This window comes from Rhipicephalus microplus, chromosome X, assembly GCF_043290135.1.
Source record: "Rhipicephalus microplus isolate Deutch F79 chromosome X, USDA_Rmic, whole genome shotgun sequence".
NCBI lineage: Eukaryota > Metazoa > Arthropoda > Arachnida > Ixodida > Ixodidae > Rhipicephalus > Rhipicephalus microplus.
In genome coordinates this window covers 353,100,289-353,119,202 of record NC_134710.1, presented here as the reverse complement: position 1 = coordinate 353,119,202, position 18,914 = coordinate 353,100,289, and the positions used below count along the sequence as shown (strand labels likewise).

Genomic DNA, 18,914 nt, shown 5'->3' with positions numbered 1-18,914 from the left:
CATAACAGATGTCTACCTGTTAGGACGGCGCTCGCACTAACTAAGGGTACACCTACTACACTTCCGTCGTGAGCAGAACTGGAATGGCTCTTAAACTCTATCATTTTTCCGCGCTAATACAGGCAGCTCTACGAGTATAACGAGAGTAATTCCTGTAAATTTTGAGTTGAACAACCGAAGTATTGTGTAAATGAATCTCAATGACAACAGGGTTGCTTTTTGTTTTTACTGAATTTTAACATACAGGTATTGGTTCGCTAAAGGCTATTTACAAAATGTAGTAGATCAATACATCTTGAAAGGTGTTCATCGAGCACCCTGTGGCATGGAGGCACGCTTATTGCTTTTTCACAACTTTCCATTTTTCTTCAATGGTGGTTTGGGCACACCGGTCGGCTGAGGTAGCGTGGCTTCGCATGAATGACCCAGCAAAACGCTTTGCCTTACATAGACAGCGAAAAAAGGAACAAACTCAATCCTGTCAATGTCACTATAAACGGCAGCATTCGGTGCTCTCGTTTTCACTTATGCCAATTCCTGTTTCTAGCGAATCTTCATTGAGGTACTTCTTGGACTTGCTCTGCTCTCCACTGAGGGCAGGTATGCTTTTCATGTTGCCGTTGACGTCGTTGTGATGCACACCATTCTTAGTGATGTCTGATCGCGAATCTTCGCTTCTTCGCACGGGCATGAATACCAGCTTCTCGAGATGCCCCGTTGGCCCTTCGCAGGCGATGAAAAGAATATAGCTGAGGATGTAGCTCCACACCACGACAGCGAAGCACTGAGACACCTGCGGGTTAATCGTAAACGAGAATTGAAAGTTGGGCTAGTTGGATATGCATTGTATAACTGACAGTTCAAGCGCACGAATAAACAGAAAGGAAGAGAGGACAAGCGCTTCCTTTCTGTTTATTCGTGCGCTTGAACTGTCAGTTATACCAATCTTAAAGGATATATAGTTGCAGAAAAGTGTCGATCCATCTGCAACTGGTAATTTTTTTCTCCTGAGGCTGCATTCCCAAACCATTTCGTAATCCGCATTGCGATTTACAAGAAAACGTGACAGTCAAGTGTTACAGTGCATTTATTAATAACTACTATGGCATTCAGACTTTGTCCTGACAAAAAACACTTTTGAATCTGACAGGTCGTTTGTTGAAAATACTTCAATTTCTTGAATAGGAACAGTATGAGGACATCCCATCTAGTAATTAACAATGTTAAATAGGAAGCAGTAAATAACCATGTTAGGATAAAAAATTTATAAGCTTAACCTTTAAAAGTTGAGCGATATAGCAAAATTCTGTTCATAGTGCGCACTTTAACCAATAAGTGCATGCTTTTTTATTGCATGCAAAATGCAAAGTTCTAGAGCAACATCATGCATGACGTTGCTCGAGAACTTCGCATTTCGAGTTAATGCCTAGTAGTCGATAAAGTTGAATGTGGTTTCTGGCAGTGAAGCTTTTGTATAAGGCTGCATTATTGTAATGAGTAGCATGCTTTAAGCTACTTGTGATGATCCGCCTGAAATTTTTGGAACTTGCTATGCACCCACTACGTATGCTCGAGGGAATGCGTGCAGTAACGTGTGTGATATTCGCATTGGGCTGCCGGCTTTGAACCACCAAGTCGTTGCGATATTTGCATGTTCTAACACCTGATGGCAATTGACACTTGAACTACGCAATATTGCTGTGAGATTACATGCTGTATCGGGACGCCTGTATCGCGGACGCATGTGTTTGTAACGCATGAGCATATTTTCACCTCGTTCCCAAGCAGAGGAAGTTGTTTTGAAGGTATTCCCCAAGAGAGACATGGCTGTGTTGTAGAACACTTTCTTCTCATGCAAACGCCCTGAGTACCACACTCGCTAAGACCCAGAAATTTTGGTTTATTTTATTTCTATCCTCTATTTTTGGTCACACATCAGCTGGTGAATTTTCGCTTACAATCAATGACTCCCATGCCAACGCCGAAATTTCTAGAAAAAGAGCTTTTTAAAGCTATCGCATTTATATGCAACCTTCTCAGCAGATGACCTGCGATCTCCATGAATTTGGAGCAATTTAACGAGTACTGGAATATTAGAACAACACTGCACAACTCATGCAGAATCATTCCCCCACAGTTAACGCAAGCGTTCTAAACAAATGAAAAACTGCTTCAAGCTCGGCCTCTGTCATTTATGGGTCCCACTCGGAATCTCTAAATTTGAACTTTATCAGCAAGTTTATTTCAGGTTTAATAGAATAAAGCTCAAATAAGTGAGAAAGCAAATAAATATTTTTTATCGCTAGAATGTCGACTTGTCGCAGCAGAGAATGTTACGCGCGAAGGTTTCGTCTAAAATCTGTTCAAAATACTCCTATCTATTCTGAGCGTTTGTTTTGAATACAGGCGATCACCCCTTTGGTCGACTTACGCAACCATCTAGTAAGACAGGTCTTCGAAGCAAGGACCAAACAGAAAAAAATCAGAGCTTGCCTTAAAGGAAAACTCCGGTGCATTTTCGACTATACTGAGATTATGCTGTTTTCAAGTAGTAGTGACAGTCCTGCAAAAGCTAGGGTGGCTCATTTTACCCAGACACTCGTCAATTATTTTATTAAAGCAATAAACGACGAGTCGAAACAGAAACAGAAACATGGAGCCGCTCTGTCATTCATGATGGGTATCGGATGACGTCACAAGAATCGGTCACCGATGACGTCACGAGGTCCGCTACACCCTGCCATGACTAGCCAGGGTATAAACATAGCTCACGTACCTCTTGTGACGCGCGAAAAGCAAATAGGCGATATCATCCGAAGCGGAATCAAACTGTGCCAGCTCGACTGAACGTACCAGAAGTTAAACGATGACTGCAACTACCATCTTAGAGCGGAAGCATTGCTTTTAAAGACAATCGTCTTTCTCGGCGACCTTCACCGCAAAAATTTTGGTCTGTCTGTCTGTCTGTCTGTCTGTACATTTGTCTCTTTGTCCACTCTTAACGGCACCGGGTACATGAAACGGCTGAACCCATCTGCAGCACCCACCAATGTTGCTCAAGATTTAGCGCTCCTACTTGTGCAATCGCCAAACAATAAGCAATTATTGAGCAAGTCTGGGGCACCATAACAACACGTATATATTCTGCATGTGAATCTTTTACTAGAAAATGCACACATAAGTAATTTTAAGAACACGAAGCGCTTATCACGCTGTGCTGACTATCCAACGCTTGCACGAAAATGTGTGTTTCCAACGCTTTGCTAAGACGCGATGGTGGTAGCACGTACCGATCGCCTTGCGTTCTTCATCTTATCACCTCTGAGACGAGCGCGCACACCCGTCAAGAGCCACGTGCTTCGTTTAGCAAGAAGACTGCAAGGTGGCGCTCATGTCTCACGTGTGACGTGACTTGATACGCTCGTTTGCCTCCGCTGTACGCTCGAGGCACTCTAACGCAGCGCCTCCAAAATACCCTTCACCGATTTTCTTGCGCAGAACATCAAATTAATTGTTCACTCTCTCCACACGTGACTATTGTCTTTCGCCGACATTTGCAGTTTACATACAGATACGGAGTCAATTTTTTTTTATTTCAAACCGCCGGCTCGTGAAGCCTCTGACATGCCCAAAATCTATTTTCTCATTGCTCAATATTGTAAAACTGGACGTCAATGACGACCAAAAGCTGTATGCAGCTGACAAAACTGCATTGTGCTCACGTTGTCGTCGCTTCGTAGAAGAAAACTCCCGCTCCATCCTTATGCTGGGAAAGGCAGGGTTTTCAAAAAAGAGGAGGCCCTGACATCACATACATAGGGTGGCCAGTATATACAAGTGTGATTCCAGAATCAGCCACCAAATTTCAAATTTGTTTTCCAGAGACCTAAATGACTTACGGTTGTGTAATTCGGTACATAACATCATGGTACCGACGAAAACATATCTTAAAAGTTTTATTGAAATCGGTTAATATCGATAGAGCGCCGGAGTTTCTCTTTAGGCATTTGCCTAAGTTTGCTCAAAGGCGAAAGCCATTTCCTGCTTTTTAGTGTTCTCAGTCTTCGTTTTAATCATGCTCCACCCCTCTCCGAAAGCTTTCCGCATCTATAACATCATTTTGCTCTGCCTCGGGGATTGGAGGCATCGCCAGCTGTCTACGCCTGCATGCACGACCTCCGTGATTGGCCCACCTTTGACCAAGTGACGACATCATCAAGTGACGTCACATATTCATTGTTATAGCGACGACGCAATTTTTGGCGATCTGCTGTGTCATTTGGTGACGCCATCTTGTGGTGAGTTTTTGCATCTCTCGCGTTGGCACCAATGTTGCCAATGCCTCCTGGTGACGCCACCACTGATGGTAAACTTTCGTGTTTGATGAGGCATGTGAGGCTTTCGCCTTAGAAATTTATACGTCTCTATGAATGATAACAGCGTCCGGACGCTGCTATAGACACGCACATTGTAGTGCATCCAAGCTTTCACTTGAGGTGCACAGTTTGCTGCAACTCACCAGCGTGAAGTGAGAAAAGAAAATTCGCTCCCTGGAAATGTGGTACATGAGGATGTAGAAGGGTGAGTGTATGAGGTACACGCCGAACGACAACCGACTCAGCGGCACAAACGGACTCCAGCACAAGAAGCGGTTCACAAAACCTGCAATATTTTTGAAAAAATAGCAGTTATATAGCAAATTCAGACAGGTTTTATTTAATTTTCTGTAATAAAAATGCCTGTCAAAGTTTCGCTATGATATAGATTACAAGAATGTCTGATTTTCACATGATCAATAAGCATTATGATAAAATAAATATTTATTAGGAAGCTAAATGGCAGACAAAGAATTCGATTGCACAAAACGAGTTGAACACCCAAATTGTTGTCCAGTAGTTACATAAAAGCAACTTTGGTAAAACAAAGCAACCATAATAAGTATCATTCCATCTCTATAATGATTCACCAGACAGGGCATTGTATCTTTTTTTTTTCATTTTTACATTAACATTTCACTCTCTCACACTCTCTCTTCATTGCTTCAAAAGCAAAAGAAAAAGGCTGGCTTATAAACTTCGTCGATACTCCTTTTGGATATTCGCGAATCTCCATAAGTACCAACATTTATTAAGCCAAGCAACTTAGACTGACTCATGACCTGTGAAATAACTGTAGATTTCATGCGTCTGGAGAATCACTCGAAGAAAGCGAGGCCAAATATTAGAATAAGCAGATTTTGCATGAGGGGTACATAGGCCTACCTCCTCGGCCAGTGGAGCAACTGAAGGTGAACCAGGCCACGCAGACAGACCAGAGAATGCGGTCCGTAAAGGCCACTAACAAGCGCCTGGTTTCTGAGGCCCGTTCGGTGCTTCGGTACCATTCAATTTTCATGAACATACAGTACAGGCCGCAGAACAAGCAGATACACCAAAGCGAAGCTTGAATTATCTGCGAAAAAAACACCAACCATGTATTGGTAGTTGAAAAATTGAACTACACCGAGCACAAACACTAGAAAATAATACTACGTCTAGAAAACACAGTGCTGCGGCGGCTGCATTTTTGATGAAGGCGAAATTGCTATAGGCCAGTGCGCTCACATTTGGGTGAACGTTAGAGAACCCCAGGTGGTCAAATTTTTCGCAGCCCTCCACTACGGCATCTCTCATAATCATATAGTGCTTTTAGGATGTTAAACCTCAAATAATTATATAGAAAACACACATTTTGCGTATATCGTACATTTTCTGCGTCTGTGGCTCACCTAGCTCTATAAGGCCGTGAGAGAGATGGAGAACATATACTTCAAGTCAGGCAGCTTTTCGGTCTGAGCTTGCGCTATTTCTAACGCCAATAACCTCGAGGAACTTACAGGGGCTTCGTCACACTGGCAGCATAGTTACCAATGATTTTGGATACAAAAGAACACAGGAGGTAAATCGGCGTCGTCTCTCATATCCCATGTTCTTGTGTGAGCTCTCCACTTATCTTTGTGGGTGCTCAAAAAGTTATATGTGTAATCCCGCAGGAACCACCTTGAAATTCATAGAATCAACTATTTGAAAAGTCCGCACAAGGCTCCCACTGTATCTATCTATCTATCTATCTATCTATCTATCTATCTATCTATCTATCTATCTATCTATCTATCTATCTATCTATCTATCTATCTATCAGTATATATATATATATATATATATATATATATAATGTATGGGATATGGCACAACGGGAGCGTTGTCAACAAGGATAAATATATTCATTTCCCAACAGTTTCGGGAGGGGTCCTCCCTTCATCAGGGGATGAATTGTACTAACATGAACTTCTAAACTTCGTTGCTGCCGCGTCCCTCTCGCCTTGGAAGATGTTTGCGAAAGTGAGAGAGAACTAAAAAAGAAAGAAAGGAAAGAAAACAAAAAAGAAAAAGGACGAAAAGAATAAAAGGAAAAAGAAAAAAGAAAGAAAAAAGAAAGTAAATAAGAGGAAGAACCACTGTCAACACTGAGAATAAAATCAAATGTCTGTGTACATCCACATCCGGTTCTAATCCCGTGCTGGTCAGTTCTCGGCGTGTGTCGAGCCACCGAAGTTTGTCGCCGCGGTGGCAGGAGGGGTCCGTGACGGCGTGCGTAAAGAAAGGGTTTCCCCTTAATGGGTCGGTCGGCTCTCTTTCATCTTCGTCCGTTTCCCCTCAATGGTCATCAAGTGGTAGGTGAACAGAACCACTTTGTATGTGCATGTGCAAAAAAAAAATAGGGACAAAAAGAAGAGAAAAAAAAGAAGAAAGGACAGTGTACACGTACGAGTCAGTCAGAAAAAATAAGCATGGTCTCCAGCTATCAATTTTTGTCACCAATTTCCTCCTGGCTTACTTCTCGGGGGCAGGAGAGCCTTCCGCGGTCCTCGATGATGGCGGCTACTAATGTTCGGAGTTTGAAAATAAAGTATGCCTTACGCTATATATATATATATATATATATATATATATATATATATATATATATATATATATATATATATATATATATATATATATATATATATATATATATATATATATATATATATATATATATATATATATATATATATATAGGAACAGTTCTGTATCCTTACTACTTAATGTATGATAAAGTAGATAAGGAAAACCTTGACCCAACTTGTAATGTAAATTTGAAGAAAGAAAAGTGGTCCTTCGAATAACGCATTCATTGCCCTACCACTGAGCTACCACGGTGGCTATCCCCCCCCCCCCCACCGCTTCAATGAATTTATATGAGAATTTGAACTTGGGAGTGACAGTAAGCGCCCCCAGTAGCTATGGCAGCGCGTGTAGAACACTCTTTATTAGCCTGTTTTGGCGTCACATTGCACGTTGAATTATTACGAGCTGGCAGGTGACCAATAGTCCTTCGCATACAACCTAAAAGCACTAAGTGCGCCAGTACGAGACCCTCGTTAATGAATAAGAGAAAGATGTGTATACTCAAGGGCTCGTTTTTCTGTGTTTGACACATTAATATTCAGATCTAACAGATAATATTGCCAATGAAAGTATAGCAAACGTTATTAAACCAAATTGTAATGTAAATGTGAAGGAAAATGCGGGTGAAAAGAGAACTTGCCGTGGGCAGGAACTGAGCCTGCGCCCTTCGAATAACGCATTTCATGCTCTATAATTGAGCTACCACGGCGGCTATCGCCAGAGATACTTTACTGAGTTTATACGTGAATTCAAACAGTGGAGTGTCAGTCAGCGCCACCGGTAGCAATGGCAGCGATTAGGGCACACTCTTTATGAGCCTGTTTTAGCGTATCGTAGCACGTGAACTTATTACGAGCTGGCAGCTGACAAATAGTTCCTCGTATACAACCTTAAGGCAGCAAGTCTGCCCGTACGAGGCCCTCGTTAATGAATAAGGGAACGATGTCTACATTTAAGGGCTCGTGTTTCTGTGTTTGACACAATATTTATGAGGTGGAACAGTCAATATTGCTAAAGAAAGTATAGGGGAAGTTATAAGACCAAATTGTAATGTATATGTGAAAAAAATGGGTGAAAAGGTAAGTTGCCGTGGGCAGGAACCGAACCTCCAACCTTCCAATAACGCATTCGATGCTCTACCACTGAGCTACCAAGGCGGCTACCTCCACAGCCACTTTATTGGGTTTATATGTGAATTTAAACGTGGGGGTGTCAGTCAGCGCCATCAGTAGCTATAGCAGCGAGTGTGTAAAACTCTTTATTAGCCTGTTTTGACGTCACGTAGCACGTGAACTTATTACGAGCTGGCAGCTGACCAATAGTCCCTCGTACGCAACCTAAAGGCACCAAGTCTGCCAGTTCGAGGCCCTTGTTAAAAAATAAGGGAAAGATGTGTATACCTAAGAGTCGTTTTTTTGTTTTTGACGCAATAATAACGAGATATAACAGACAATAATTGATTGATGATTGTTATGTGGGGTTTAACGTCCCGAAAACACCGTATGATTATGAGAGACGCCGAAGTGGAGGGCTCCGGAAATTTCGACCACCTGTGGTTCTTTAAAGTGCACCCAAGTCTGAGCACACGGGCCTACAACATTTCCGCCCCCATCGGAAATGCAGCCGCCGCAGCCGGGATACGAATCCCCGACCTGCGGGTCAGTAGCCGAGTCACTAGACTTAACCACTAGACCACCGTCGCGGGGCACAGACAATAATACCGAAGAAAGCATACGGAAATTTATAAGACCAAATTGTAATGTAACAGTGAAGAAAGAACAGAGGGTGAAAAGATAAGCTTCAACCTTTAAACAATGAATATATATACGTGACGCTATGATGACTGGGCGACGTCATCATAGCGTCACATATATATATATATATATATATATATATATATATATATATATATATATATATATATATATTAACGTTTGTTTCGGCAGGTAGGGGTTCCCGGATCAGGGATCAGAGTAACGCATGAAATTCATGAATATGAAGAAACCTTTCACTGACACAAAGGTAAGGCCTCCTACGGTGATGCTAGTAAAGCTGTCTTTTTCGCAGATTTATCCTTCATGAATAGTTCACCAGATCAAGAAATATGCTTACCTGAAGATTTGGGGTAAATTTCTCGACAATTTTATTTCGTAACAAACCTTTCGTTACAGATCAACACCTGAACACCTCCACCCTTTGGCTAGACTATCTGGATTATGGTATGTCTGATATCAGCTATTGACTCAAATGACAGCTTGCTAATATCTTTTGTGTAAGCTGTTTCTGCGAATTCGCGCACTTTACTTTGAGCCGTCATGATATGAATCGGAGCGTCCGGTATATATGTCAGGAAAGTGCAGCCTAGCGGGCCAGTGTTTTTGTAGAAGCCACACTACATGGCAATCTGAAAGGTCGACAGCAGGAAGATGTTCTAATTTTCAGAGCCCTTAGCTAGTCGTTTTGCTGCAATGAAGTACTGAAAGTGTATTCTCTCTAATATGGGAAGGTGCAATGCTTTTTTTAGATACGAAGTATCTTAGCGTCCAGCTAAATCTGGTGTGTGGTGTGACCATTCTTACTGCGCACATCCGCTAGCACCTCTTCTCTTTCCTCTTCCACGCTCCCCTCTCTCACCTTGCAATGCCGGCACAAGTAGCGTCTGCTAGCCTACGCTTGCTCTCCCCCTCTCTCTCCTCTAGGCATTGCTTTCCTCGGCGTTTACATACCATTGTGCATGCGTGTGCTCTCCCAACTTTCTTCTCTCCCACACTCCCACATCTTTCCCCTCGCAACGCCGACGCAGGCAGCGTCTGCTAGCAATTTTCTTGATTAAAAAACGAACAGCTCCTGCTGGACAAACTTTCACTGGTCACACGGTATATATGAGTATTGGATCTTAGCTTTCAATGTAGTGCCTGTGGGAGATTAGTCATGTGCGTTGTTAATCAATGAAAATTCACAGCGTGCCTGTTAACTAAAATTGAACTGCAGGTCACTATGTCCAACGAGAGCCTTCTTTTTCTCATCGCCCGTTAGCAGCGATTGGCATGTCCCTGTGAAAAGCACCGGTCCATCACTCCGTACTTTACGCCTCCGCGGGTTCACCTCCTGCGCAACGCCGCGATGAGTGACAGTGTCAACTTCGCTGCCAGTATAAGCGTTAACGCCTGGTGCTTCGCGTCTACACCTGCTCTTTTTAGAAGTAGATGGTGGGGTTTTTCTTGGATGCTAAAACAGAAAAAACAACGACCATCACGGTAAACACCTTAGAACATTTTTTGTTTCTTTCCAACAATGCCTTCAAGTGATATTTATGCAAGATTTAACGACATCCTGATGAGATGTTGACAAATCCTGCATAATTATGGCTTTTTATTCTTTATACACTTTTTTTAACGTGAACGCCTGGCCCTGGCACAAATTAAGCTCATAGTGCTTGTCACGTTTTTCTTGGATCATCAGAAACTATTTGTTAGAGTGCCTAATTGTGTACACATGTGGTCCCAGCTAACTGTACTCTAGCCTAAACACAAGCGAGTACACGTACAAGAGGCCGCCAGTAGACCTGTGCAGGGTTTCGTCATATATCTACACATCCGCTACCGCACTTGTCAAATTTAAATGAATAAATTAAGATAGCCAGCACCTTTTCTGCCGTTTATTGCCAGATCACGCAATGACAAACACTATAGCCAACAAAGATCGGCGACAAAGCTTACCTGCGCACTTTCTCGCACGTAGTCCAATGTTTGCAGAAATGGCCTTACGTTATATGAAACATGACTTGGAGGGCAGCACTTGTTGAAAGAAAAACCAAGATGTAAATAACAACTAATGAAATAATATGATTCTCATAGCCCTACGCATCTCTTCATCAGTATCTAGACCAATGCCAATGGCATTCGACTATTTATTCTTGGAAGTGTAGCACATGTCTCCACAAGGTTCCTTGAAGTCATGTTCGTCGGGTTTAGCAAATAAGTTGTTTGCATGATTCCTAATAACGCAGCTCAATACATACGCCTGTCTTTCATTCTAATGGCAACAAGACCCCAGCAAGTGATGTCGTTAGCGTTTATGTAATGCTCTGCTAAGGCATTTGAGCTACCATTACTTTCCTGACGCTGTTCGAGTGTTACACTATTCTTCATTTATTTTTTCTAACTTTGTTGTCCCCTTTGTTATCCTGCGTTATCTTGGAATGCTAGCTTTTAGCTGTGACATTATATTTGTCCGCTATCTCATCTCGTCCTTGAAGAGACAACCTTGTGTGCCGAAGGTGACACACGGCTCAATGTTCAGGAGCCACGGTGTTTGCGTGGGCACACCAGTATAATGCAATTATGCAGCTGCCATAGCTGCAATATATTTGACAAGAACACTTTTTTCTTGACAGAAAATCAAGACGAATCAAGAGAAACTCTTTTGGGATTTGTATGATTCATGAACGTTGTGCATATTAGTAGGTAGAGGTCGTCCCTGGAATTCCATTTGCGGGCAGTGTTGGCAGTGTCGAAATGCCATTGGAAACTGCCAAAGAAAATCGCGTAACAACGCGAACACTGTAACTGGTCCTGCGTATAAAAACACTTTTGGAAAGTTGAATTTTTCTTTCTACTCCTGCTGGTTCTACAACTTGTTTTATAGAGCACTTTATTTGTTCCAGTTCCACGCAATACAACGAAGACTTTTTAGACTGATGTCCTGCGATGTAGTTTTCGCCCCACTGGTATATTTCACAATTTATCAACCTGGCTGCGTAGCGTTGTCGTCCTTGCATTCAGAACGTCAGGGCACACTATCAAACCCCAGCTGTGGCGGCTGCATTTTTGATGGAGGCGAAAATGGTCCAGGCTCGCGTGCTCAAATTTAGTTGCACGTTAAAGAACTCCCGGTGCTCAATATTTATGGAGGACCCCACTACGGCGCCCCTCATTATCATATGGTGAATTTGGGTCGTTCAACTTTAGGTATCAATGAAGCAGCTTTGAAATTCCCTACATCTGTAGAGAAAATGATCTTCTGTAATAATATATTTATTTATAGTGGTTATTTTCAGACATACGGACGGAATAAAACATTCCTCATGCATCACCACCCCCATATCGCAGTAATTTTCAAGGTTTCTCAGTCTAACATAGCCATGAACGTATGTATGCAATTCTGAAGCATGAGAAATCTTGGGGTGTATGTAAGCTTACCTTTGAAATCTTCACCTGGCCGAACCTCTCTACGAGAAGAAATGTGATGCAGCCGGAAAAAAAGCATACACCATGGTAGAATGGCAGCAAATAGTAGTCGTTTAGTGTGTCAGCAACAGTGCTGCAATGCAAAAGAGTGGGGGAAAAAGAGAGAACGAAATCGTTTTTATTCCAGCTTTTAAACTGCGATGCCTTAAACTTTGGGAGACTGAATGGTGTCAGTACTGTAAGGCATTGCAGAATAAATTACAGCAGCAAATTTAAGAGAAAAGGATACCCCAATGGAAGAAATACGGAACTCGTAGAACGTTGCACCGGTCGGTACGGTGACTTTCGAGCTGACATGAAAAATTTCAAGAATGACACTGCATTGATAGACTAAGCGTGAACCATTCTGAAAATCTGTCATTCCTTCATTTTAAAAACACGAAAGTTGGCTGGATTTTTTAAATTAAGATGGTGGACGTTATAGTGGATATGGTAGGAACAAGGTCAGTGATGTGTGTTCTATTCAATGCAAATTCAATACCCCTTATGTGATCCCTCCCAGCCCCGTGAGAAAATGGGTAGCCTAGGTGTTTACGTGCACTGCACTACCCTGATTGGGGATTGAAAGACGGCAGCAGTTTACAGGACGAGCTGCACATCGTAAGAGGCTTCACTGGGTCCAGGGCATCAGTTTGTGTGATTAACTACTCTCCTTATTTACCTGTTCGGGGTTCTCAAATAAACTGAGAGTGAAATTTTTGACACAAGATCATTCATAATGATTTGGTTGCAGCACGTGCGTCGAATGGTTGTCTAATATCACGATGATTATGATGGAGGACATTCTCTCATGATGTTGAAATATGTTATTGATCTATAGGCGAATTTTCCATACGACTCTTTCAAATGATGTATTTGATCAACTGAACATTTACAAAAGCTATTTGCTAACCGTGTGAATCACTAAATTTTAACACAAGAAATAGAAACAAACTTAAATACAAATTTTAAATGGCCAAATAAAAGTTCGTTGGCCACTATTTCATGTATTTCTAATGAAGTGTGGCCAAAGAACAATTCATGGACCCTTTACTTTTGTTGCGTTTCATTGTGAATAAGTTCTCTGAGCATTCGCTGCGTTTCACTGGCACAAATATATATATTTTATTGCTTTGTTTCATTCCTCTTTTAGTATTTCACGAAAAATTTACGCTGTCTACAGAGTAGTCATTGTCCGTTGAAACTATAAGGTGACAACAGTGTGTGCTCTGCAATATCCACTCACTATTCTATTCGTTCCTTTTCATTTTCCAATAGATGCTTTGGTTGTTTGGTTTTTAGAGTGCAGTGGGTTTAAACAAAAAGCACTTGTGATTGCAAGTACAAAATCTAGAAATTGAATTAAACAGTGTTGTTTTTTCGGTAAGCTCGAAATTTATACTTGTAAAAGCCACGCTAGTGGACACGGCAAAGGTAAGACACACTGACACAAAGACGAAAATGTTTTCTTCTGTGTGAGTGGCTTTCCTTTTTTTTTCATGTCCAGTAGCGCTACCTTTTCAAGTGTGGAAGTTGACTACTCTTAAAAACAAATGCCTAATGATTGCCGCTGCCTACTTCTCTACTTGGCTAGTTTTCTGCATGACACGCTGTGGTTGTTACTGCATTTTTGCCCACTGGGCATTTCTTGAGAGGTTTAGTAAAACAGGCGAACTGGCTTGACATGGGCGGGAAAGGTAATGGCATCTCTACATAGTGTGTCCCGAAGAGGTTTCATCTGAGCACTTGGAATTCCGGCATTCATCGCTGGAGAGTTTGGTGGTCTGCTAATTTTTAATACAGTGTACCTCTAACAATTATAATGCGGATTGGTTGTCCTAGAATCCTACTTTACAATTATGTTCCACGTCTGTAGACAGCGCGTCTCCTTCACTTGTTTGTGAAATTAAACACCCACTAGTTATGGAAGGTAGCGGTTACGGGTAGTTCAATTGTATTCTTACCTGAAGGTATCTGCCACGGCTAGAACAAAGGGCTTCAAGTTTGTGCCGTATATCTGCCAGGCAGAGATTGAGCACGAAACTAGTGACAACAGTGCAAATGTCGTAGCAGCTAGCCATTTCTTTCTGCATAGAAAAAGAAAATACCGTGTGAAATAGTACCAGTAACATGCATTTTTGAATTATTCCTCGTAGCTTTATATTTATTCCACCTTAGAAATTTCTTTCCCGTGCCTGGGTGACGTTCTTTAATGTAAACTCTTCAGAAGTACTGATTTAGTCAAAGAACAAGAACAAGCAATATGTCATACATGAATTTCGAAAGAGGTAACTTGTTTTCCTTGAACAGTTCTATGCGCCTTTACCTAGTTGAGTATGTTCCCGGGTACCACCGACTAAATAATTTTCGCAAATAGATTCTCTCGTTATCTCGTTTCTGTTCATCGTAAATTTTTCATATCTCTGAATTTGTCACGTAAGTTTCTACAGGTTCAAAATTTCACATGCTCTCAATGGAGTTTTTAAAGACATGTACACCTATGTACACCATGAATCAATGGAAAACAAACTGGCAAGCGGCACGCCCACACACATCACGACTTGCGCTAGTATTTTTATTTCAAAACTGAACTGAGAGTTAGAAGTTATTTTACGTCTCAATAACCCGCAGTTATTTGCGAAAATATAAATGCGCAAAGTACTTTTGAAATAGTCATTGTTACGACTGCCTAGGTACAGTGGGAATCGATCACATACGAAGCATGGATGAGGAAGGTTAATACGTCACTTTAAATCAGCACACCGCTACGTCGTGGACATGAGATACGCCGTACATGACTTCCATGTCTTGATTATTATGTTTAGACGTGTCATTTACCTTTGTCTTCCATCGACGTCGTCACGTATTAGCAAACAGGTATATCTGGAGCTAGCGAAGTGCCCGCGAGCGCACGATGAGCGTAGCAGGTAGTCATGTTTTATAGGACACGCATGTCATGATTATCATGTTTAGACATGTCATTTACCTTGGTCGTTCATTTGCGTCACGTAATACCAAATTTGGTATATCTAGAGCCAGAAAAATGCCCGCGAGCGCACGATGACCGTAGCATGTAGTCATGTTGTTACATGACACGCATTTTATGATTTTCATGTTTGGACGTGTCATTTACCTTCATCGCTCGTTCGCGTCATTTAATGTCAAATTTGGTATATGGAAAGCTAGCGAAACAGATGCGTGCGCATCAGAAGCGTGCCATGTAGTCATGCTATTACACGACGTGCATCTCATGATTCTTGGGCTTGTACCAGTGATATACCTTTGTCATCTATCCACGTCTTGTAATACGAAAATTGTTATAAGTGCAGATATTGAAATGACCAGGAGTGCACCATGAGCTTGACATGTGTCATGTTCTTACATAAAACACATGACATCATTTTCTTGTTTGCACCAGTCATACACCTTCACCCTCAATTTATGTCATGTAATACAAAACTTGATATATGTGAACCCAGCGAAACGGCCGTGGGCGCATAAGGAGCATGGCATGTAGCCATTGTTCTTATATTAAAATGCAAGTCATAATTTTCACGTTAGGGTCTATCACTTATGTCCGCCATAGAGTCATGTTATACCATGCCAGTTTTGCAGTTTATCACGTGAACGAAACCACTAAGAGAACAGCAAAACAATGAACTGGAAATCATGGCATACGTAATATGATTTTTATGTTATAATTTGATGTATAGACTAGTCAGTGATGCTCGCCATACAGCCATGTTATGCCATACAAATTTTAGTATCGATACCCTTATCGAAATGGCCAGGAGAACAAAAACTAGTTTTCGGCTAGCTAGCTAGATAGATAGATAGATAGATAGATAGATAGATAGATAGATAGATAGATAGATAGATAGATAGATAGATAGATAGATAGATAGACAGATAGATAGATAGATAGATAGATAGATAGATAGATAGATAGATAGATAGATAGATAGATAGATAGATAGATAGATAGATAGATAGATAGACAGATAGATAGATAGATAGATAGATAGATAGATAGATAGATAGATAGATAGATAGATAGATAGATAGATAGATAGATAGATAGATAGATAGATAGATAGATAGATAGATAGATAGATAGATAGATAGATAGATAGATAGATAGATAGATAGATAGGCTCAAAGTCGCTAATTCTTGTCAAGAAATTCTTCTTAAATGAAAGAAGTGTGGTGAAACTCGCGCCACCGCACGATAGTTAATAGTTCGCAAGTATTTGTTAGAGCAAACATTTACAAGTCTTTGCATGACTTCACGGAGACTTTTATCTTCAGGGTGAAAATATTACCCAATCTTTTATACTCTTACGCCTAAGTCCCAAAAAATGAATAGAAAACTTTCCGCTAACTTCTTGTGGTTGATTTCTAATTTAGTAGCTTTTTTTTAACAAAAAAACTACTCTGAAAGTTTTTGCAAGCTCCGCCACGGTGATCTAGTGGCTAAGGTACAGGACAGCTAACATGCAGGTCGCGGGATAAAATCTCGGCTGCGATGGCTGCATTTTTTATTTCAATGGACGCGGAAATGTTGTAGGCCTGTGTGCTCAGATTTGAATGCGCGTAAAATAACTCCAAGTGGTCGAAATTCAGGAGCGCTTCACGACGTAGTCTCTCATATTTATGTTGTGGTTTTATGACGTTAAACCCCAGATATCAATCAATGAATCGAAACGTTTAGCAAAGTGCAGCATCAAAAGTGCAACCCAATACCACACTTCCTCTTTTAACGTACTTCAGGTATGCTAAGTTATGTGTACAATTGTACACATAATTTAGACACTTCTGTTAAGTGATCTCATTACAATGTGCATATTAGGAAGTGCTATAGATTTTTAAGTTGAGATTACATCGGTAGTAGCCCTTCAAGAAATCTATTGGGTCCCAAAGGTGTTTTTTTTTTGTAATCAATACATGTGTTTAGCTAAATAAACTTTGAACTGTCAACTTTCAATTTTATGAAAAGTAGGCGGCACGCATTGGCGCCAAAATCACTTGTATTTGAAACTTTGTCACAACTTCACAAAAGCGTTTTCTTTGCTTCTTGTTGCGATATATTTACCGCATTTCATAAGCAATCGCGAGGTACAAATATCAATATATTTGTATGCATGAGTCACCGTTTTTTATATAAATTCCAAAATACCACATTTTGTGATGTTACCTCATTGCAAAAGTATTATGAAATGAAACGGGGGTCAATAAACTCTAATTGTCATTGCTGCCATTATGAAAGACTGGTGTCTTCTAATATACGGAAAAAAGAACATTTTTTGCAGTAATAGCTCGAAGGAATCAATTTCTTTTAATTCCCTCTCATACTAAGCACCTAATCATTCGTTCTTTTTGTGCAAGCACTGAAACTGAGTGGTAAAATCATTTAGATAATTCGTAAGACTCTAATAATCTATAATTACTGAACCTCTGATAAAGTTTGACATTCCTTATTTTCCTCTTTCGGAGATAATTCTTAGTGCTCCGGAATCATGCATTTGTAGACAGTGCTTCCTCATTCGTGTGTGAAGGAGACATACCGGCTTGGTATTTTTCGTTGTAATAGATGCGGTATAGAGAACACACAGTAGAGTCGACATATTTCATGTATTTCTTGAAGCATGTCTCATTTTAAAAAGAAAGAGAGAGATATACCTACGTCCTAAACACCTGGATAACAATGATGCCGACCAGAAAGAACTGAAAATCTGCCGAGAGGTACCACACCTGCACCAAGGTTGTCTGCAACGAGAAGAAACACGAAAGGTTGTTTGAAAAGGAACGTAACGTGAAGTCATGAGTTGCGCCTCAAAGAGGCAGCCCAGCTCTTTCAGTGGGACCTGGAATCAATATTTGCAATGCAGATTGCTACAAAGCCTACGCTCATGAGTTTATTTGGCTGGATTTTTTTCCTGTATTATCACTGGTGCAGGCCACCATGAAATTAGTGGCACATTTATCACTAACGCAGCGCGATATTTGCATCTAGTGGGGGTAGGTAAATGAAACCATACTTGATGTAGGCATATATATATATACATATATGCTTACAATAAGTATGGTATATATATATATATAAATATATATATATATATATATATATATATATATATATATATATGCTTACAATAAGTATGGTATATATATATATATATATATATATATATATATATATATATATATATTTGTGTTTGTGTGTTTGTGTGTGTGTGTGTGTGTTAGGATATCTGGCTTTCGACGGTGCTTATTAAGCCAGCTGACTCGGCAGCTAACAGGAAACCCAGGCGGAGCACACAGACACCGAAGAATGATGGTGATGGCACACGTTGAAGATTAGGAAAGAGAAAGCCAGACAGATAATGATGATTATGATACTGTACAGGTGAGAAGAAGCGCATAAATATTGCCCACACTGATTTTCCCCTCATGGAAGCGACCAACCCAGCCGTCACAATCCAAAGTGATGATGAACGTTGCCTGAAAGATTTCACGCAGGAAACGTGCACGATCTCAGTGCTGCGCTGACGCAAGTCTGATGGGGGACAAGGGTGTGACACGATAATGAACTGGTGAAGTCTGCTCGATGACAATAAGGCCCAATTAAGCGTGGGTCGAACTTGTCACGGAGACCTGGTGTGCGAATAGATGTGAAAAGGAGCACCTCGCCCACAGG

General features: G+C 40.9%; 1 protein-coding gene across 1 annotated transcript in view; it reads right to left on the bottom strand.

Moving 5' to 3' along the window:
• Positions 1-295: 295 nt before the first annotated feature.
• LOC119161998 (nose resistant to fluoxetine protein 6) overlaps positions 296-18,914 on the bottom strand; it is a 66,229-nt gene continuing 47,610 nt past the window's right edge. Inside the window, exons 10-15 of the mRNA XM_075881598.1 lie at positions 17,901-17,983; positions 14,182-14,304; positions 12,191-12,311; positions 5,262-5,451; positions 4,520-4,662; positions 296-793 (exon numbers count right to left, since the gene is read on the bottom strand). Of these exons, the coding sequence (XP_075737713.1) occupies positions 491-793; positions 4,520-4,662; positions 5,262-5,451; positions 12,191-12,311; positions 14,182-14,304; positions 17,901-17,983 (963 nt within the window). The 3' untranslated portion in view covers positions 296-490. The remainder of the gene's footprint in view (positions 794-4,519; positions 4,663-5,261; positions 5,452-12,190; positions 12,312-14,181; positions 14,305-17,900; positions 17,984-18,914) is intronic.